At 49.1% G+C, this 22465-nt stretch overlaps 1 protein-coding gene across 1 annotated transcript; it reads right to left on the reverse strand.

Annotated features, from left to right (window-relative positions):
* Nucleotides 1-370: 370 nt before the first annotated feature.
* LOC125553830 (uncharacterized) lies at nucleotides 371-21960 on the reverse strand. The gene is made up of 8 exons (XM_048717515.2): nucleotides 21245-21960; nucleotides 19275-19351; nucleotides 18441-18609; nucleotides 4069-4157; nucleotides 2237-2401; nucleotides 2038-2115; nucleotides 1374-1477; nucleotides 371-981 (listed from the first exon to the last, which is right to left on the reverse strand). Exons 1-8 carry the CDS (start codon nucleotides 21816-21818, stop codon nucleotides 876-878), a joined length of 1362 nt encoding a protein of 453 aa, XP_048573472.1. The 5' UTR covers nucleotides 21819-21960; the 3' UTR covers nucleotides 371-875.
* Between the last annotated feature and the right edge of the window lie 505 nt (nucleotides 21961-22465).

Raw genomic sequence — 22465 nt, forward strand, 5'->3', positions numbered from 1 at the left:
CCAAGTGGATTCTTTGACCGGTCAAAATGAATGGATACGGAGCTATACAATCTCGCAATGACCGTATAATCACCTCATCACGTATATAGTGACCGTATTGTTGAGTACAGTGACCAACATGAACTTACACAATGAGTTCAATGACCAACAATGTATTTTACTACAGTTTTATTGCATGCACGCAATGTATTGATGATCCCAGTAAATGAAAAGAAAAGCTGGCTTACAAAACATGTATTAAATTTTATCTTAATACTTGTAATTTGAGTTTGTAACCTTGTATATAAAAATGGAGGGAGTACCAACGCTTCAGGATTACACGCAATACCGGAAACATACCGGAAACATATCTGATTATCAGAACAAGACATGTGTTAATATTGTGGTCCTCGTAATATTTACTGTTTGTAAATAGTACAATGTATACGGCTCTCAACATTTCATATATCACAGCTTTACAGGTTACATTTCTACCCCATTCTCAAACAGAATTCTGCTAGAATGCAAAACTTGCAAGCTCGAATTAAACCAAAACGCATTCACTTTTGTAAAAAAATGTTACCAAATTTACATTACGCAAGTCAATAGCAAGATGTGGTCCGGCACTTCAGGATTCGCAGGAGCAGATTCCTCCAGCTATATTTCCTTCTGTTGCAAACTTATGCAGATGCTGCAACTGACCCGAACCATTGCTTGAACATATGCATGAACGGAATGGTTGCAATGAGATAATTTTCACAAACATTCTCAGTATCCTCATTCCACACAGGGAAGATGGTGCCACATCATAAAGAACAAAGGACTTCCACCTGGACTTTTCTTATAGCCAATTGCTTGTGATCGATTGTTATCTGTTAGGGTTTGCCATTTGGGCTCTAAAACAACTGGAAGAAGAGACTTGTAGAACCATCACCAAATGACCGAATGTCAGCAGGCTTTACCAATGCTCTACACAAAGGGCAAGTTCGTTCTCGCTCAAACCTAGAACAGAAACAGATAAAAACAATCATTAGTTGAAATTTCCAGATGTGGATAAAGGTAAAATTAAGGCATAAACCTATACATTGAAACACGGTACTGAAAAGAAAGAAAAGAAAATCCCGTTGCACTCCTAATTATACAAAATCAATAGAACATCTGCACTGCCATGAAAAGGTCTTGCTCATATGAGCTCTAGAACCCCTGGTCGTACTAAGAGTTACAAAGTGGTTCATTATCCTGTAAACCATACCCCTTGCAAGTTCATTCAAGCGCAACGAATATGCAAGAACACATTGCCAAATGTAAAGAAAATGCAAGAATCAATTGTACAACAAACTAGATGGATTACGCATTCAACCAACAAAATAAAGCACAATAAAAGAGAAAGTTACCATTCAGAGACACAGTCCTCGCAGAAAATATGTTTACAGCGAAGGAGAACAGGAACGTGCATCTTTTCCTGGCAGATGGCACACATATCACCGGCAGCAATTGCCTGCAGTGAGTTCCACCAACACACAGATACATTAGCAGTCTTTAAATTCTTAGCTCCTAACTGAAATGGCAAAACAGAGAGAACTAATCTTATCCATATTCACTAGATTGTGGACACTGAGAACTTATATACTGGAGTAGAAGGTAAATAACAAAATAATAATGTGATGTAGTCATCTTTAAATAATATAAGAAGAGCAACACAGGATTAGAAACTTCCTCAGGTTAGTATGCAATTAAAAATAAACCAGAGTTAAGTGACACTGAAACTCCTGTTAGCAATCGTTTTTAACTCCACAAAGGAGACAGAAAAAAAACTAATCACAACAAGCAAGAGTTGGGTTAATTCGATATATGACACTGCCAACTTTGCATATTCGAAAAATGCCATTGCAAAAGACGACTTGTAAGAAGTGCGCCAACATTAGGGAACGTCATTACACAGTTGAAAGCAGGGAGTTATCGACATTATTCTCGGAACGATAGTATCCTCAATGTAATGAGTATTCACAGCATACTGCATTTTTAGTTCAGGCACTTGAGAACAAATGATCTTTTCACCTGTTCTGCTGTCGCATAAGACCCATAGTGCACATCTTTACGTGACAATGCTTTCACTGCAGATAAGAATGATTGAACCTGGAGGACACATGGCCAAAAATGAGAAGATGGTAAAAATGTCACATGCACAAGACAAGTTTTTATGGTTTTGACCAACTGCATCAGCATGCAAAATGCAATAAGCAAGAAGCAAAAGTACCTTCTCAACTACCGAAGTCAACTTGAAAGTCAGGTATAGCCCAGTAGTTAAAGATGAGAACAGACTCCCATATTCCTTGTTCAGAAAGAAACGGTACCAAACAGGAGTCGGCAATAAAGCACGATATAGAAGCAGAAGGTACTCCACAAGTGTTAGCATTTGTCCCTAAAATAAGAATAGGAAAATCCTCAGAACCAGGTAAAAGCCCATCAGTACTTAAACAAAGGATCAAAGGAAGTTGCAAGCTTCTAATAACAGAGAGAATTTACACAAAAATTTTAACTAGCATTCGAGATATGGCTCGTCCATAGCACCAAAATCACAATGATTGAAAATCAAACATTTGGAAGCATTATCCCATTTATGTGTGAATGAAGCCCCCATAACCAGTTGTTCTAAACATGACAGTTCGGTCCATGTTACTCTTACTCCAGAACAAATAGCGGATGAAGCCAACAGCAGAATAACAAATGATGAATTTTCAACATTATTCAGTAAGCGGCATACCGTCAGAAACTTGTGAGAGATGCTTGCAATTATTCCTAGGTGTGAGAATGTTAAAAACTATCTGGTACTAAAATCTTCATATTGTGAGAACACATGAAGCATTCAGCAGCTGCGCACACTAATTCAGTAGAGATTTTTGGTACTCCCTCCGGGGGGATTGTAAGTCAGCAGGACCATGGCTCCACGATCAAGATGCGTATTAAATATCCTCCCTCACTGAATCAGAATTTAGCGGTTAATCACCATCATTATTGCATGCTTGTTGGCCTTCCCATGCAGCGCTATCATCGAGTAGAAACCGAAGCATGCATTGGCTAGACGTTCTACAAGGGCTGGAAAGGAGGGCATACAGGCCAGAAATGAGGGCATGCAGTTTTGGCCCTTACAGTTAATTAGGCACCCGACTTCAATGATTACGAGTATAACAACTATTTAGACTAGTCTAGTATTCTCAATCTGATTGTCGAGTAGCTTCTTCGTATAGACTAGTCTGTTGAGTCGAACAGTGGAGCAACTAGTCATCGACTAGTCCAGACTAATCTGGGTGTTTGAGTCAATCGACTCAATTTGGGAGGGATAAGTGAGAGCTTAGCCCACGGGACGGAAAAAATTGTAGCCCTGGCTTTCCAGGCTCGCTCCACAACGAGCCACCGCACCTGGGACTAGGCCGCCGCCACCGCTGCCACCCACCACCGCCACCAGCAGTTGCCAGGAGCATTACAACGCTCTCCCTCCGCTGGTTCTGCTCCTCCCCTGGATCCACCCCTCTGCTGTTGTGCTCCTCCCCTGGCTGTTCTCCTATGCTGATGTGATCCTCCTCTAAATCAACTCAAATTTTATAAACATCTTATATATGTTTACAGAGGGAGTACATAGGTATTAGTAGTTGAGTACTGTAAGTTGAGTACTGCAGTACCATGTCGACTAGTCCAGCAGTAGTCTAGACTAGTCATGATTAGTCTATGAGTCTCAAATCGGCTCGACTCGTCGACTCGCAATTCTTGCCCGACTTGCACTCCAGGAATATCTGGGATGACCAGCCGACTAAAGTACCAGTACAGAGGGTGGTATCTGAGGGAAGACCAGTACTATTATGGACATGGACAAAATTTCTCTTACAACAAAGATTGTGCAGTTTGGGGACAGAAGGGAATTTCATGCCAACAGTATAGCTTCACGCTCCATGGGGTGTAACACTACACACAGGATTATTTTATTTTTATTTTTTTGGAGAAAAATACACACAGGATGTTATAAATATGATGACTAAAAGAGCATCACTAAATAAGAAGTTTAAGTACACAGACACACAAGAGATTTATCACCTGCCTACGGTAGTTACGGCCTCTGCTGTTCTTGTAGTACATAAGTAGCATGCACTTGACGGTCATCGCTGCTTGGCGGACCATTGTATCTGCAGGTAATTCTTGTTTATGAATGTGGATGCGGCAGAACCAACAATGCTAATAGCTATGAAGAGTTCCTTTTGGCTGAAGAAAAAATATGAGTTGCCAATAAGTGTAGTTGTCTCAAACTCCACACTGAAATTGCTGGACACAATCAAGTTAATGCCATATTTCTAGCATTCCCAGATTTCTGGTCCAGATAAATACTGAAATAAGTTTTCCAGCATACTTATTTTTCTTTTGTGTATTTTACTGAAACTTTTTACAATTGCTCTGAAGCTGAATATCAATCGAGAGAAGTTGACAAACTGAAAGGAATGAAGGCACAACAAGAGCATTATTTCTGTTGTACCACATAAAGTTCTAACAAGCTAACGGGACAAACAACAATGCTAACTCCAATTATACATCTCCTATTCTTAAATAGTTGCAACCCACTAACTATTTTTCCTAAGCATGCAAGGCTTCCAAATCAACGAACCACACATGTTCGCCATGTCATTAATCTACAGTCCCACTAACTATTTTTTTCCATGCATGTAAGCCTTTCACATCAACCAATTATGCATGGCTGCCAAATCATTTGCCTCACATCATAATTAATCTTCTATTTTTAAATAGCTGCAACCCACTACCTATTTTTCCTAGCTATGTAATCATGCCACATAAACAACTAATGCATGCAAGCCATAAATTACTCTTTTTTTTTGCATTACTCTATGTATGCAATGATGCCATATCATCAATTTGTTCATGTTAGTCGTAAGTTATTTTGTTGCATTAGAGTTCACCCACCTTTCACAGTTTGTTAGAAATGACATTCTTTTAACTCCAATTCATTTTTTTCCTTTTTTTATACGTTTGTATTTTTAATTGTCTTTAAGCTTACATTTGCTTTCCATTAGTTTAAGATGTTTCCGTAGCGATTATTTATTTACCTTTTAGCAAGGTTCCCGCAGCAACGCGCGGGGCATCATCTAGTTTATACTATATAGTAGCCAGTCAAAGTTTTTTTTTCAAAAAAACGCAAAAGCTTTGCGTTTCATTGTATTCAAAAGAGGGAGTTTGGTACAATCCTCCTAGGATGACAGTTACAAGGCAAGCACATGAACATTAGTGAACATCCCAGGTTTGTGGTAGGATGCCGCGGAGGCCTAGGGCCCCGGCTTTGGACCAAAGTGCAGCCTCGGCCTTGATCGAAGCGATCAGTGAGGTGACCGAAGGGCGAGCCCCCTCGAAGACGCAACCATTGCGATGCTTCCAAATCATCTATGGCACGAGCAGGGCAGTGGAAGCAAGACCCTTGTGCATAGGCTTGGGCGTGTTCTGTCTTGCCGATTGCCACCAATCGTGGAGTGTGGCGTCGTTGTCGGGCGGCGGCCATGAGAGGATCGCGTGCCACACCTGTCTAGTGAAGGGGCATCCCAGGAGAAGGTGATGTAGCGTCTCCGGGGCCTACTCGCAAAGCGGACAACATGGTAGGTGTGGCGGGTTGCGGCGCGCGAGGCGGTCAGCAGTCCGGGAGCAGTCAAGGTTTGCAAGCTAGTGGAAGAAACGCACCCGTGGCGACGCCCAACACTTCCAAGTTAGCCTCCAAGCCTGGCAATGGGTAGAGCCGTGGAAGGTGGCGAGGTATGCAGACTTGGCAGAGTACACTCCATTCGCAGTCCACTTCCAGTGTAGGCTGGCCGGCGCATTGCTAAGGTTGGTTTGGGCGATCAAGGTGCCAAAGGCAGAGGTATTCGCCGATCTCCGGGATGCCAATCGTGCCATGGATGTCGGTAGCCCATTGGTTTTCATGTAGGCCGTCGGCGACTGTTCTAGACTTGCGGCGTCGTTTGGGGATGCAAGCGTAGAGGAGAGGCGCGACCTCACTGGCGGCGCGGCCGTTAATCCATCGGTCTTCCCAAAAGAGGGCGCGCAGGCCATTCCCGAACGTCGTTGTTGTGGACGCGAAGAAGAACGCACGTTCCTCGCGCAAGAACTGCAGGTCAAGGCCCTTCCAGGCCCTCCCGTCGCCGGCGTGGCTGAGCCATAGCCAGCGCGTGCGCAGGGCGAGTCTAGTGTGCTCGAGGTCGTGCACGCCAAGGCCACCAAGCAGGATTGGCCGACAGACGCGCCGCCAGTTAACATGGCAGGTGCCGCCATTGGCCTCAGCACGGCCTCTGCCCAAAGGAATTCTCTCGATTTTTTCTGGTAGTTTGAGGGTCTATTTTGGTGGCGAGCATAAGGAGCTGGTGGATGGAGATCGCGCTCAGGGCGGCTTTGACGAAGGCCAGGCGGCCAGCCTTGTTCATGAGCCAAGCCTTCCAGGAGGGCAGCTTCCCGGTCACTTTGTCGACGGCGGGCTGGAGTTGGGCGGTGGTAGGGCAACGCAGCGTGAGTGCAATGCCCAAATAGTTGATCGGGAAATCAACGATGGGGCACCCTAGGTGCTCGACAACATGGGCAGCATCTTCGGTGTCGCATCGGATCAGAGCCACGGCACTCTTCCGAAAGTTCACTTGGAGTCCAGATGCGCGCCCAAAAAGGTGCAGGATTTCCTTCACCGCCGTGATGTCGCCAGGCGAGGGGTGGCAAGAGGAGGATTACATCAACTACATATAGGAGATGGCTGGTATGGTGCGGCGAGGGTGGAGCTGTTGCATGACACGAAGCTCGATGGCGCAGTGGAAGAGGAGAAAATCGGCTATTTGCCACTTTCAATACGGGGCTTCGCAGAATTGCCACTCTCAACATTGGCTTCGTAAAAATGCCACCCAACTCATGTGCACTTTGATTAACATGCCATTTCCCCTTTTTCCATTGCTTTTGTTTTTCTTTTCCTTTTTCTAGCACCTGAAAGGGCCAAAGTACCCCTGATGCTGTCTACCGCTATCTACACGTATTTGGAATCAGATGAGAATGCTTGAAGCAAACGAGTGCATGCTGCCCGCCAAGAATATCGTGTTGGGCGCATCGCTGATTGCCTGGACGTCTTGCTTCAATCGTTGGACGCTGCCCATTTCCTGTCTCCTTGCATTCTCCATCTTCACAACTTGGGCAGGCATCCGTTTCCTCCAACAGATGCTGCTGCCAATGCGCGAAGGGGAGGGTGAGCTACGCTGGCGCGCGCAGGAGTGGGCGAGCACTGGCGGCGAGCTGCGGTTGCTCGCGTAGGCATCCGCGAGGCTGTGTCGGTCCATGCAGACATGGACGAGCACCAGCGGCGAGCTGCAGGCATCGGCACGGCAAGGGCGAGCACCGGCGTCGACCTGCGGTTGCTCACACGGGCATGGTCAAGCTAAGGCGGCGAGCCGCGGTGGTGCGCGCAGCGTGGGCTAGCAACGGCGGCGACCTGCGGTTGCTCACACGGGAGTGGTCCTGCTAAGGCGAGAGCCGCGGTGGCGCGCGCAGGTGTACGCTAGCAACGGCGACCACCTGCGATTACTCACCCTGGCGTGGTTCAGCTAAGGCAGAGCATCGCTGGCTCGGGCAAGCATCAATGAAGTACAGCAGTGAGCAACTTGACGACAAGGATGAGCTAGTCGAGCAATCCCCATCCAACCAGTACACAAACACATCGGATCAGGTTGAAATATCTAAGGGCACTTTGGTCCTTTCAGTTCCCAAAAAAAGAAAAAAAAAAGAAAGCAATAGAAACTAGGAAAATGGCATGTTAATCAAAGTGCACACGAGCTAGGTGGCATTTTTACGAAGTCAATGTTGAGAGTGGCAATTTTGCTAATCCCCATGTTGAAAGTGGCAAATAGCCGATTTTCTCATGGAAGAGCCTGCCCAATGTGTCGACAGCCAAGACGAAGAGCTGTGGGGACACAGAGTAACCTTGACACAACCCACATATGTGCCAGATCGCGGGTCCTAGGGCGCCGTTTAGGAGAATCTTGGTGCTGGCCGACGACAACAGAAGGGCGATCCAGTCGAGGAAGCGGTTGCAGAAGCCGTGGCACCGCAGTACGCCGAACAAGAAAGGCCACAAGACGGAGTCGAAGACGCGCGCCAAGTAGAGCTTGAGTAGCACGCGTGGGGCACCAAGTTGGTGTAGGAGTCGTGCGGACTGACGCGCCAAGATGAAATTGTCATGAAGGCTTCGTCCGGGGATAAAGGCATTCTGGACGTTGCTGACGAGGCTATTGAGCTTGGGCGCGAGGCGGAGTGACAGCAGTTTGGCGAGGATCTTGGCGACAAGATGGATGAGACTTGTGGGCCTGTAGTCGCCAAGGCTGCTAGCATCAGCGCGCTTAGGGAGAAGCATGATTAGCGGTTGGTTAAGGCAGCTGAAGCCTTGTCCGCTGAGCGCGTATACTTGCTCAAAGACGTTCAGGAGGTGAGCACGGCGCCATCAACCGTGAGGGAATGGATCCAGTTCTTCTGCTTGCGGTAGGTACACTGACGATGGTAGAACGATGTGTTTGCGTCGTCGTCTTTAAGAGACGCGATGCGCGCGCGCAGACGGGCAATCGTACGCTCAATGGAGGCAAGGCCCAAGTAGGAGAGCTTTATCTAGCGATGTAGCCAGTCTTCATGGAACGATAGCGTCCTATGCTCCTGCGCGGCATCGAATCGGAGGAGCAGCTCGCGGGAGATCGCGAATTGGTCACGCACGTTGCCAACCAACCGCGCGTTCTAGCTGGTGAGCTTGCGCGGTGGCCTGCATGCGTCGCATGAAGCACCGAAAAGGGTCAGCATCCTCCATCGAGTTCCATGCGCTTGCCACAACCTCTTGGAAACCGGCAAGACGCGTCCAATACTCCTCGAAGTGGAACCGGCGATGCACCTTAGGCATTGGCGAGCAGTCAAGCATGAGAGGTGAGTGGTCTGAGACGACCATGGCCAAACAGTGGAGGTGGCATTCGCCGTCTAGCTCCTCCCAGTATGCGGAGCACATCACCCGATCGAGATGGACCAAGGTAGGCAGGTTCTGCCCGTTCGACCAAGTACAGCACCGGCCGTTGAGGTAGACCTCCTTGAGCGCGAGGTCATTGAGCACACGCCAAAATCCCCGTCATGCGTCTGTTGAGGTTGCCGTTGTTCTTATCCTCATCACGATAGATTAGGTTGAAGTCGCTGCAGACGAGCCATAGTCCGGTGCAGGCGACACGCACGTCATGGATTTCCGGAAGGAACGCGGTCTTGCCATGGTCATCTTGGGGCCCGTAGAAAATGGTGAGCCACCAGGGCGCGCTGGAGCCATCGGGAGTCGCCACCCAGGCGGAGAGAGTGTTGGTGGTGAACATCGGTTCCGTGATCGACACGTCCCGACTCTTCCAAGCCAACAAGATCCCGCCACGGGTGCCGCTCGCAGGGAGGTAGACAGTCGTCAGACTCTGACCCCAACGCCTCGAGGACCGTTGACGAGTAGATAAACTCCATCTTTGTTTCCTGGAAGCAAGCGATCGTAGTGCTGGAGGTTACAACAAGTGAGCGGATGGCAGTACGCCTGGCGCGGGCGTTTAGGCCACAGACGTTCCAGATAATGATTCGGAGGCCGTGATCCATGGGACAAAGGTCGACGGTTGGGCACGCAGCAGAGCGGCTATGTCGCGATTTGGCTGGCAGTGATCACCGTGCTGATCGGCGCCATGGATGGATCGGATGGCAGCTCGCGGCCGATGAGCGTGGTGATGGCCACCAAGACGGCATGCGGAGGGGCGCAGCAAAAAACCCATCATAGGCCTTCATGGCTTAGGCGGAGATCACCTGGTCGATGCCGATGATGCCCAAGGCGCGCAGAAGCTGGACTTGTGCGCGGCGCCCGGCGGTAGGTGGGGCACCAGTCTTTGCTTTCGCGGTGGTGGCGGAGCGTCCACGTCGCGGCGAGAAGTTCAGGGGTTGCCAGCCACGTTTGCGTCCTGGATTGGGGAGGGCAGAGCAGGTTTGCTTTGTGGCGGCGGCGAGGAAGTCTCCAAAGGTCCACGAGCTGGCGGGGCTGACGCGCTGGCGAGATCGACGAAAGGTGACTGGCGGCAAGGCGAAACGTGCAGGCTTGCCCAGCTGCGGTGCGTGGGATGCTGGGGTTGGAGCAGGCGACGATGGGCCTGTGGAGGCGGGCCCGTCAACATAGCAGCTTGTGGGCTGGCGCCTCTGCAGAAGGCGCCTAGGTTCCTGGGCCGAGGGGGAAATGATGCGGAGCATCCTATGGTCATCCCCATGGACCTATCGTCGTCTCACCAAGTGCCAAAAGGACCTATGACACGAGCTAGAGCTAGAGCTCTCGAGACCGAGGTGACTTAGTGATATCACATATGATCCACTCGAGACATGGCTACTACCTAAGTCCGGAATGTTGTGCATGATTAGGTACGAAGAGGACCCTTCCGAAGATGCGCGTGAAGACGGACAAGTCCCCAAGTTCACGGATGAAGAGAACCAACGGAAGGAGTCAAGAGCAGCTTCTAGGACCCGGACATCCGGCCATGACCCCGGACATCCGGCCAAGCCCGGAAATCCGGCATCCTCCGTCCCGAATGCATCAAGACCGACCCCGCCAGCCCGAACATCCGGCCCCTCATGAAAGCACGAACATCCGGCCCGACGTCTGGACATCCGGCCTCCCCTATCTACGCACAGTGTAGGGCCGAGGCCCATGTACCCCTTCGCCCCAGTAGACTATATATACTCCTCCTCCTCCCTCTTTCTAGGGTTAGCATTGCTTTAGCTCATTTGAGATAGAGCTTTGCTCATCCATCTGGATCTACTCCACCGAGAGAGACCACGGCCTCTTCGGAGAAGATCCATCTTGGATTCAAGACCCCTCACGGGAAGATCCCTCGCGGATTCAAGGCCTCCTCACGGAGAAGAACCGGTTACCCTATGTATCGTCCCTTGTTGGATTTGGACCGTGTGATCTCTAGGTGTACTCGGATCTAGCATATGTGTGACCTAATCTCGTCGGTTTGAGTGATTCTCTTATGTTTCCCTTCGTGTTTTCCCTTTGTGTTCTTCGTGTTCATCGTGGGATCTGCTCCTTTCGCGAAAGATCGGCCGTATAGGGTTCCACCCTACATCATCTTGGTATCATGAGGCACGTTGATCACGATTTCAAAGCCTCCCCTCTTTGTTTTCTAGCCTAATTTTGTTGATTTTATCCTAAATTCGAAATTCCCCACAAAAATAGCCCCCAAAATTTTTTTGTGATTTCTTAGTGTGATGAAGTTTTGTTGGATTTGATCCGCGGATTTCATGTGTTGCAGGTAGATCTAGCTTTCCCCCATCTTTTCCCCAATTTCCATCCACAAAATATCCCGAATTTGCCTCTTCCACGCGGAGTTCCTCGAGTTTGTCCACGGATCCAGAGCCCAGACATCCGGCCCCCGACAGCAACATCTCCATCCACCGCACTGTTTTCCGCCTAACTTTCGCCAAAATTTGCTCTGGTGCCCAAATTCACTTCCGCATACCACTATCACTTCCGCATAGCACCACCATTTCCCGCAAACACCACCATCGCTTAACCGCTACCAATTTCGATAATTTGGTCATGTTTTGCTTTGAGAATTTGAGTTACGGTTCCGTGTCCTATTGTGTTTCAGCTATTTAGGTACGGTTCAACATCAACATCACCGCAGCTCATCTTCGCCACGGACGCGTCATCGACAACGACCACTCCACCATTTTGACACCATACCGTAAGCAAGAACGGTAACCTCATCTTGGTATCGTGATATCCCATCATTATACATTCTTGCCATTATATTGATAACCACCATAGCCCAATTTTGCGTATCTTACCCACCGAGACTAGCCTTTGAGTATTGCCGACAACGTCACTTGTGCACATTAGTGGTCATACTTCACATTGCATACTTACCATATCATTTTGGTACATATCTTGGTATCATCTTTTGTGTCACAAAGTTGTCATTGCATATACAATTGCTATCTTGGTTCGTGAAGCATTGCATGAGAAAAGACCTCAAAAGAGAAAGAGCCAAACAAGCTTTTAAGCAAAAGGGAAAGATAAGCAAAGAGCTTTTAAGCAAGAACCATAGCATCATACTACATTAAGATTGTCATACTCGATCATTTTGGATCATATCATCGGAATACCATACATATAGCATATTTGGGATAGAAGTCGTTACATTTTTGCTTAGTAGGCTGTGCACAAGTCTTCGTATCCGCCTATTGTGCAATCGTGCTAGCGTCTCTCTAGTGTTGTGTAACAAGAGCATTTTCGTGGATTCCACATTTTGGCTCATTCCTTGGCTGCACGACCCCACTTATCTATTTGCGTGTGTGTTTCCGTGTACCACATTTTGCTATTGGTCTACTTGTTGCATTTGCAAATTTGTGAATCTTTTCCAACATTTTTGAAGCTCACTAACAATTGCATCAAATTTTGTGCCACCATCCTAACCGAGCTCCACCATAAGCTTTTACTTGTGTAGGTGTGAGAAACCGACAAGAATTGGTACCAATTGTGCTATTTCCTTGTTCCACATTTGAGTGATCATTGATCCATCTTTAACATCGGTCAAGGTACATTTGGTATAAGTTCTTCTCTTTCTCCCACTAACATATTTTCTTGAAATGATGGATAGGCCAAGTACTTCTACCAACTCACTCTTCATCGAGCAAAACGACAACATGTCCTCCTACATCACAAAGAGTCACCTCTTATAGCAACAACGAGCTTTGCATCAAGAGCAACAAGCAATGAACGAACGCATCGACAACGTCGTCACCGACTTGCGACTCTTCGACCGCAAGCTCGACGACCACAAACAAGAGAATGACGCAAGAATGGACGAGATTCGTGCTTTGTTGCTCAACCGCTCTTCTTTCACTTCGTCCTCCTCACGACGGAGGCGCTGGAGTCGACACTTCGACGACACCATCTCCGGCCCAAGTACACCGACATCGAACACTCTTCGACTTGTCGCGCGCCAAGACCGTCAAGCAAACTGCAACCCTCTACATGACAACGCCTCTCAAGAGCAACGACACCGTCAAAACCAAGCTACTTTTGCGCAAGCACGAGAACGGCAACGCCAACGCCAACAAGAAGAGGAAGAACGGGCAACGAGCACGACTACACCAAGATGCACAAGATGCCAAGGCACAACATCAAGAACAACAACTACGTGAAGCTCAATCACTTGAGGCGCAATGTGCCCTCCGAGATTCAAGTCGAGCCATAGCCACGCGCTACCGGCAAGCTCGTGAGCAACAAGAAGTGCTTCACGAAGAAGTTCAAGAGAGGAACTATCAAGCTCGAGTGCATCGTCAAGCCCCACAAGCTCACCAAGAACATCAAGTTCACCAAGGAGAAGATAACGGAAATCCTCCAAGAGAAGAGCAAGTTGAGGGAGACAATCCTCCTCGTCAAGGACGTCATCATCCCCGACCCCAACACAATGAAGAGCAACGCTACGCCAAGCTAAAGTTCACCATGCCCAAGTTCAATGGAAGCAATGATCCCGAAGAGTACCTTTCATGGGCATTGAAGGTTGACAAAATCTTCCGCTTGCACAACTATGAGGAAGAGAAGAAGATCGCGATGGCATCCCTTGAGTTCCAAGATTACGTCCTCATTTGGTGGGAACAAGTCATTGAGCGCCGAGAGGCACGAGGTGAACCACCCATCACAACGTGGGCGCAAATGAAGGATGTCATGAGAGCACGTTTCGTGCCAACCTACTACAACCGCGACCTTTTCAAGAAACTCCAACTACTCAAGCAAGGAACCAAGAGCGTTGAAGAGTGCTACAAGGAAATGGAGATTGCCATGATACGAGCCAATTTCACGGAAGATGATGAGCAAACTATGACACGTTTCTTGAATGGACTCAATCATCCTATCAAGAAGATCACCGACTTCCAACCATACTCGAACCTCATCGAGCTAGTGCATCAAGCTACCAAGGCGGAACATCAAGTGCAAGATGACTTCAAGTATGCCAAGTGAAGATATTAGCATGGATTTTGTCCTTGGTTTGCCTAGAACTCGAAATGGAAAGGATTTCGTGTTTGTTGTTGTGGACCGATTCTCAAAAATGGCTCATTTCATTCCTTGCAACAAGATAGACGATGCTTCACATATTGCAAATCTTTTTTGTAGGGAAATCTTGCGCCTACACGGAGTGCCAAAGACGATTGTCTCGGACCACAACGTCAAGTTCTTGAGTTATTTTTGGAAGACTTTATGCGTCAAGCTCGGAATCAAGCTCTTGTTCTCTTCGGCATACCATCCTCAAACCGACGGCCAAACGAAGGTGATGAACCGTACGCTCTCCACTCTACTACGCGTTTTAATCAAGAAGAACATCAAGGAGTGGGAGGAGTGTCTACCCATCGCCGAGTACGCCTACAACCGAGCAAGACATTCGACTACCGGCAAGTCCCCCTTCGAGGTCGTCTACGGTTTTAACCCGTTGTACCCATTGGACATTCTTCCCCTACCACTACAAGAACGCACAAACATGGACGCGAGTGCCCGAGTCAACTATCTCAAGAAGATGCATGAAGATACAAGGCACACCATTGAGCGCCAAGTACAACGACTCGCGACCAAGCTCAACCTCAACAAGCACCCCATGGTATTCAACATTGGAGATCTTGTGTGGCTACACCTTCGCAAGGACCGCTTCCCCAACGAACGCAAGTCCAAACTTCTACCACGAGAGGATGGACCCTTCAAGGTGCTTGAACGCTACAACAACAACACCTACACAAGATCGACATTCCACGAGACAAGTACTCCGTGAGCGACATCTTCAACGTAAAAGATCTCTCTCCCTACCATGGTGATGAAAATTTCGATCCGAGGTCGAATCTTTCCCAAGGGAGGGGAGATGATGCGGAGCATCCTACGGTCATCCCCATGGACCCATCGTCGTCTCACCAAGTGCCAAAAGAACCTATGAGACGAGCTAGAGCTATAGCTCTCGAGACCGAGGTGACTTCCTTCCTTAATGGTATCATATATGATCCACTCGAGACATGGCTACTACCTAAGTCCGGAATGTTGTGCATGATTAGGTACCAAGAGGACCCTCCCGAAGATGCGCGTGAAGACGGACAAGTCCCCAAGTTCACGGATGAAGAGAACCAACGGAAGTAGTCAAGAGCAGCTTCCAGGACCCGGACATCCGGCCATGACCCCGGACATCCGGCCCCTGGAGCGTCCACCACGACAGCCGCCAAGTACCTACAGGCCCCGGACATCCGGCCTCAGCCCGGAAATCCGGACCAAGCCCGAAAAAACGGCGCCCTCCGTCTCGAATGCATCAAGACCGACCCCGCCAGCCCAGACTTCCGGCCACCCCAGCCCGGACATCCAGCCCCTCATGAAAGCCCGGACATCCGGCCCGACGTCCGGACATCCGGCCTCCTCTGTCTACGCACAGTGTAGGGCCGAGGCCCATGTATCCCTTCGCTCCCCTAGACTATATATACTCCACCTCCTCCCTCTTTCTAGGGTTAGCATTGGTTTAGCTCATTTGAGATAGAGCTTTGCTCATCCATCCGGATCTACTCCACCGAGAGAGACCGCGGCCTCTTCGGAGAAGATCCATCTTGGATTCAAGACCCCTCACGGGAAGATCCCTCGCGGATTCAAGGCCTCCTCACGGAGAAGAACCGGTTACCCTATGTATCGTCCCTTGTTGGATTTGGACCGTGTGATCTCTATGTGTACTCGGATCTAGCATATGTGTGACCCTATCTCGTTGGTTTGAGTGATTCTCTTGTGTTTCCCTTCGTGTTTTCCCTATGTGTTCTTCATGTTCATTATAGGATCCGCTCCTTTCGCAAAAGATCGGCCGTATAGGGCCCCTACATCAGGAAAGGTGGCCCGTTTCGGGGCATCGTTGGCGGCCGCAGGGGTCGAGTGCACGGCATTTTGAATTTCCAGCACGCTTTCCCGTGGCGCACAAGTGGGCCTGGATCGCAGGTCAGCCGGGTCCGCAACAGCGGGCTAACGAGGGCAAAGCACTGCTTTGTCCCGACAGCGAATCAACATATGGGGCGGTTTGGGCGCTCCTCTGGAAGCAAAGCTAGGACCTCACTGGTGGACGACAGGTCGTCCTGATCCCCAAGCGAGTGGACTGGTCGTTTGTGGCCCTGCCCTGGTTGGGTTGCCCCCCTACGCCCACGACGACACGCGAGACTGGCTCTGAGCGGGCCCGGCAGTAGGAGAGTTGTGGTTTGGCACCAATGGGCTAGGGCCAGCTGGCGAGTTGGCAGGCACCAGCGCTTGAGTGGGCGTCTCGATCGGCCTCGGATCCACCGCGGCTGCAGCTTTTGCGAGCGCGGCCTGAGTCCTTGCACGCTTTTTCTTCCCCCCTCGCTTTCCTCTTTTGGCTCTGCGACGAGGGAGGTGGGCCCCCTCTTGAGTGGGCCATGCATCTCGCAAACCCCTGTACGGGCGATGGCGCAAGCGCGGTAGTGGCGGCGCGGGATGCAGGTCAGCCGCGGTCAACCGCCACACCATCAGTGCGCTGGCGACCGTTGGAGCGCGTCCAATCGGGCGAGTCGACCACCAATCCGTCTGCGCGTCCATCGGGTGCGGTGGCCGTGCGACGGTGCTTCCGACCACGCCGTCGTTGATGACAGCGCCCGGGGCCATGGCCCGCGGCGTCATTGTCGTTGCCGTTAGTGTTGCCGCCGCTGTTGGCAGCTCCATCAGCCGTGCAGGGGAGGGGTTCAGACCTAGTGAGCCGGACGGAGATGGGGTACTCGAGGGTGCGGACGACAGGGGGCAGACCAGGGCAGGCAGCGAGGACTTGCTCCACAATCTCCAAGATGGCCGCCCGGCGAATGGTGGTCGGGTCTCGCACGCGCCCAGCGAGCCAGAACATGGCGAGGTCAGCGCGGGAGCGTGTATCCGGATGCAGCCGCTCAATCTAGCAGCCAGCCCCCAGAATGTGCTCGACGATGGACAGATGCCATGTCTGCGCTGGGATGCCGCGAAGCTCGAGCTGCACAGAATACGCGAAGCTTCCGGCGATGGCGTGGGCGAGCTTGCACCAGACGGTGGAGCAGGGTGAAGTTGTCGGCATTGATGAGATGATCGCCGGCCATACTGTCCATAATCTGCCGTGAGGAGAAGATGAGGAAATCTTCTGGGGCATGTAGGTGTACGGTGAAGTCGCCGGGCTGCAGGTCAAACATGGTGTGCAGGGTTGTCTCCACCTTGACCGGGAAGACAGAAGGCCTAGTGTCAGTGATGGTGGCCACCATGCCATGCGTCAGCACCTCTTCCGCCTCCTCCATCTCGATGGAATGGGGAATGGTGACCCGCGCCGGCTCGATGGGGGCGGTGGGGGCGAAGGCGGGGTGTTGCGCGGCGGAGTCACGCGCGGGCGGTGAAGGGCGACGGCAGGGTCGGAGGCCTAGGTTGCCAGAGGCAGCGCGCGGCGGCCGCCGAGCAACAGCGTTTCACAGCCGCTGGACTCGTGGCCGGAGATGAGGCGGCGGTGGCAGCGCACGGGGTTGGTGCAGTCCCGCACCCAGTGCCGCGTATCGAGACATCGAAAGCAGAGGCCAGCGACTTCTTCAGGGGAGGGACTGCGACGGCGGCATGGGGGGTTGGGGCGGCCGGGCACCGCTCGTGCTGGCGGCGGTTCCTACGCCGCGGCTGCTAAAAGCCTTCGGCATCCAGCACGGGACCTCCATTGACGTGGTGGACCTCCGAGCGGGGGCCCAAGCGAGCAGAGGCGGGGACGCGAGCGGCCGGCACGGTCAAGCGGTGTCGCACCAGGGCCGCGGGTGTGGGGGCAGGGCTTGGCGCGGCCGTCGTGGGGCTACGCGGGATCGGCGGGGTTCTCACGACGTCGCGGAAGGACCGCGAGCCGGAGGACTCACCCGCATAACCACACCAGCGGATGCGGCCGTCGGGGCTGGAGATGTGTCTGTCGGGGCTGGAGTCCCCGGAGTAGGTGCCAACGGAAGGCATGGTCACGGGGGCCGACACGGGTGGGGAGGACGACTGGAGGAGAGGAGGGCTACCGGCGAGGGCTCGACGGCGGCGAGGCTGGTGGAGGGGCTAGGCTAGGAGCGGGAGAGGGGAGGAGAGCGGAGTGGAGTCATCCCCTAAAAATGCTATTGTTCCTGTTCGTCAATCTAGCCAGTCGAAGTAACAAGCTGAATAAGTCAATTGGCAGTTCCAAAATGAAATTACCTAGAATAAATAAGAACTATAAAAATGGTTCAAATAGGACAGAAGAGCCAACAACTCAAAGGAAGACAATTCTATGCAGCTTGGACAAGATTCAGCTATTGTACACTAGATAGCATTGTGAATATGTGAGAACAAATTTTACAAGTGTTTCAGGCAGTATCAATACCGTTAACCATGATGATAAAAATTGCATGCCAGAATGGTGGTATATCTTTTGGAGGAACCATGAACAGAGGTCTAAGAAGATAATCGTTCCTGTACCACCAATAGACGCCAAACACATGGACCATGAAGATTATGGTGATTCCAACAAGCATAGCAACTTTTCTCTCACCCTGTAAAAGAGTTAAAATAAGAGTTAGGTATATCAAGATGCTGACACTGGCAAATGTTTTCATGATCTAGCTAATGGGTTTCCAACATGTTTGACCACAAAAGGTATAGCACAATCTGAGCCACATGCTATTTGATGACCTAATGTAATGGCCAAAATATAAATCAACATCAACTGCATTGAAATCTTCATTTCTTATAAAAATTTGCATGCTAAACAGAGGATAAAAGGGAGGCCATTATGACTAAAAGCTCTCGAGAGTCTACATATTTAAAAAAGAAGGCACGCCTAGGCGGGCGTTTAAGTGCACCTAAGGCTCTAGGCAATAGCAAAACGCCTAGCGCTTAATCTGCGTGTAAGCGTGTGCTTTGATCAGAAAAGCGCAAAGCAGTTGCAAAACACACAATTAAGCCTAGAATTTTTTTAACTACAAGAGTTTATGAATGATGGCCTCAGGAAATTCATTATTTGAAAATGCTTTTATGTTCATGAAGCTAGTAATACAGGCCATCAGTGGAACCTCGCTTTATTTCAAACAGTCATCATGGTCCGTTCAAATTCATGAGGATGACAGAAAGGAAGGGCTGTCTTAGTAGACTTCCACATATTTCATACTAGAACTGAGTTTCTTATGATATGCTAAATTTGGTATATATAATATCATACCTTCAATGCAGTTTGCTTCTTCAATATATCATTTGACTTGAACATTACAGCAGCAATCCAAATTGTGACGAAGAAACCTACAGATCAATCCTTCCATTATTGTGGATGCAAATTGCACCATTGCCAAAAAGGCAACAGGAATATACAACTGAAGCAGGAAATTTACATCCAACTCAGTATGATTCTTACAACTTTCCTAGTAGAAAAAATAGATTTGTTGTCCTTACAAGGATTAATATGAATGGATAAGATAGAAATGAAAAGGACCAACAAATGAACTTTATATAGGAAAATGATAGCTACACCACCATTAATGATACACGGATAGCTTTGTTACATTTGCATCTAATTGAAGTAATGCATAAAGGCAGACTATTTTGGAAGACCTTAATTTTAACATATTGGCATAAATAAAATGCTAGCTGTAGGCCTCCAGATGCAGATCTCTTATTGTATGGAAAAAATAAGGTTGGCCTAGGCTCCCCTGCCAGACAAATTAAATGCTAAGAGACTATGCTAAATATACCGATCTTAAGTATAACTACAAAACCATGAAAACATAAACACACCATACAAGAAAGTTCTAGTTATTCATAGGTGTTGATATATTTCTTTTCAGTCATCACTTAAGGCAGGAAGAAAATGCATTTATTTGGAAGCATAGAAGACTGATTGGAATACTTCATCAACTAATCTCAAGCTCCACCAGATTGGGGAAAAAAGCTCCTCCAGACAAGGAAAGAGAAGGATGGCTCTCAGCTAATAGAGGGGCGAGCCAGAACAATCTTCTTTTTTTTTTACGGGACGAGCCAGAACAATCTTTACTATTAAAGGGGAATCGGTAGCGTCACTTCCACCTCCTCCCCCGGGTTTTTTTCTCCCCACGCCTCCCCCTCCACTTTGGTTTCCTTTTAGGTTTTGTTAATCTCAACAGATGCCGCACAAAATAAAAAACCAACATAAATATAGTACTCCCTCCGTAAACTAATATAAGAGCGTTTACAATACTAAAGTAGTGATCTAAACGCTTTTATATTAGTTTACAGAGGGAGTAACTTGAAATAATCAAAATAAAATCGGTACTTTCCAAAACCACGTCATGCATCAACTCAATCAAATCAAATAAAATCAATTCTTACCAAATCTCAACTCAATAAAAACTTTCTTTGCCTTCCCCTACCAATACCCAAATCAAATCAAAGCTTACCAAAACCTCAACTAACCAAAACTTTCCTTGCCTTCCCCTACCCTTACTCAAATCAAATTGAATCTTATCAAAATCTATAATACGGTGAGTGTAAGGTATACGTCGGACATGATTGATGTTGAACCACTAGAATATTTATGCCCATGTTGCAACACATGGGAAATAGCTATAGTTATGTTAAGTAATGAAAGCTAACTCCCAAGACCTGGCTATGAGTATATTCAGCATTGCATCTACGTCACTAAACGGTAAATAAAAACCATAATATCTCTTTTACCATGATGACCTAAAATTAACCAAAATAATACGCCGCAACATTAGAAAGTTGAATAGCTGCTATGAAAAATCAAACTTTAACATGTTACATCATACTAAGATCAGAACTAAGATCTTGTACTTCTAACAAAAAAGTAACTAAATGATCCCCCATAACAACAAAAAGTCAAATGGACGCTATGACAAAACAGAACGCAACATATCACAACTTAAATCAAGCATTAATCATGAGAAATAAGTACTTGTACACCTAAAACACGTTGTATTTTGTTTAGCATCCACAATAGAATGTACCAAAGCTATCTCAACCATTAATACAGCCCAAATATGTTCTTGTGGACTTGTGCCCTAAAAAGGCATCCATTTTGTTTGACAACATATTCTTGGGAGGTTACACAGCTCATGATCGCAACCACATTAAGACGGAGGGCATGCCATTTCCGCAGAGACAACATCTTTTAAACCGGGAGGGAAATGAGTATCAAACCTTGGAGATGCTGCCGAATGAAGACAACGAGCAACAGCAGCGAGAATGGTAGTATCTGCTCGATCCACCGAGCAACGTGGTGCACGTCGTAACGCTGATATGGGCGGTCCCCAGCCCCATTTCCCGTAGCACCGCCACTGCCACCGCCGCTTGCCTCCGCATCAGCACCGCCTCCCCTTCCCGCCACGGAGACCGGGTCAAAGTTGGAGGAGGCGGCCACCTCAATTGAGTCCTGCGGCGAGGCCCCTGTAGCCGTCGCGCTCGCCGTGTCAGGGTCGCCGGGGTCACCCTGGATCCGAATCGAGACCTCTCCATCCCCAGCAGCGGCGGCAGAAAGTAGCCCGTCAGCCTCAGACGACGATGAGGAGGAGGGTACCGCCTGCTGCACCGTCTGCGGGACGGGCCCGGAGGGGACAACGCCTGAGTACTCGAGGAGCGCGGCGAGCGGAGCCTGGAGAAGGCTGGAGGCGGAGAAATTGAGACCGTAGCGGCTGAGGCTAGAAGCCGCAGCACCGGCAGAGGCGCCAGACCCGGTTACCCGGCGATCGGCGGAACCTCCCGCCGGTGTCTCCATAACCGGCGGCGGAAACCTAGAAAGGCGAAGCCGACGGCGCACGCGGAGGCGGAGGCAGAGACCCCTGAAATGGGAAGTTCGGGAGATCCCCACTTTGCTTGGGTTGTTTACATTGCTTTTATTTTCCTTTTTGGCCTTTCGTCGAGGCGCCTCTCCCCTCTTTTTCCTTGTGTGCTTTAATTTGTTTTTAGAAATCGAACCTGTGGATCTAACATTTTTAAGAAGTTGCTTCTCACTTCTACCTATTCTCTCGTCATGCACATTGTCCACATTAGCTTTATGCCATATCACTATTAATTCATCCCCACTAACTAAATATCTTAATATGCAAAGTATCCACATCAACAATGCAGCCCACGTGAGATGCAAGACCGGACAACCTTATCAGGGTTAACTGACCACAAATCTGTAGTACTACGCACCAAGATAAATCTGGTCATCGAAAGGACTCAAGACCCGTCGTTTTCACTTCGGCTCTTTCGCCTTCTGTAACAGACGATGCGTTCTAAACGAGCCCCCAGACGCATCTTATTTTACCTCCCCGCACATCTCATCTTCCCACCTCATCACGAGGCGATCTAATGGAGCTGCAGCCAGAGAATCTTGGCTTCACCATGTGCGACCTCAGGCCAAGATCGGCTAGCTGC

The sequence above is a fragment of the Triticum urartu genome, chromosome 1A (genome assembly GCF_056163025.1).
Source record: "Triticum urartu cultivar PI428250 chromosome 1A, HENAU_Tu73, whole genome shotgun sequence".
Classification (NCBI taxonomy): domain Eukaryota; kingdom Viridiplantae; phylum Streptophyta; class Magnoliopsida; order Poales; family Poaceae; genus Triticum; species Triticum urartu.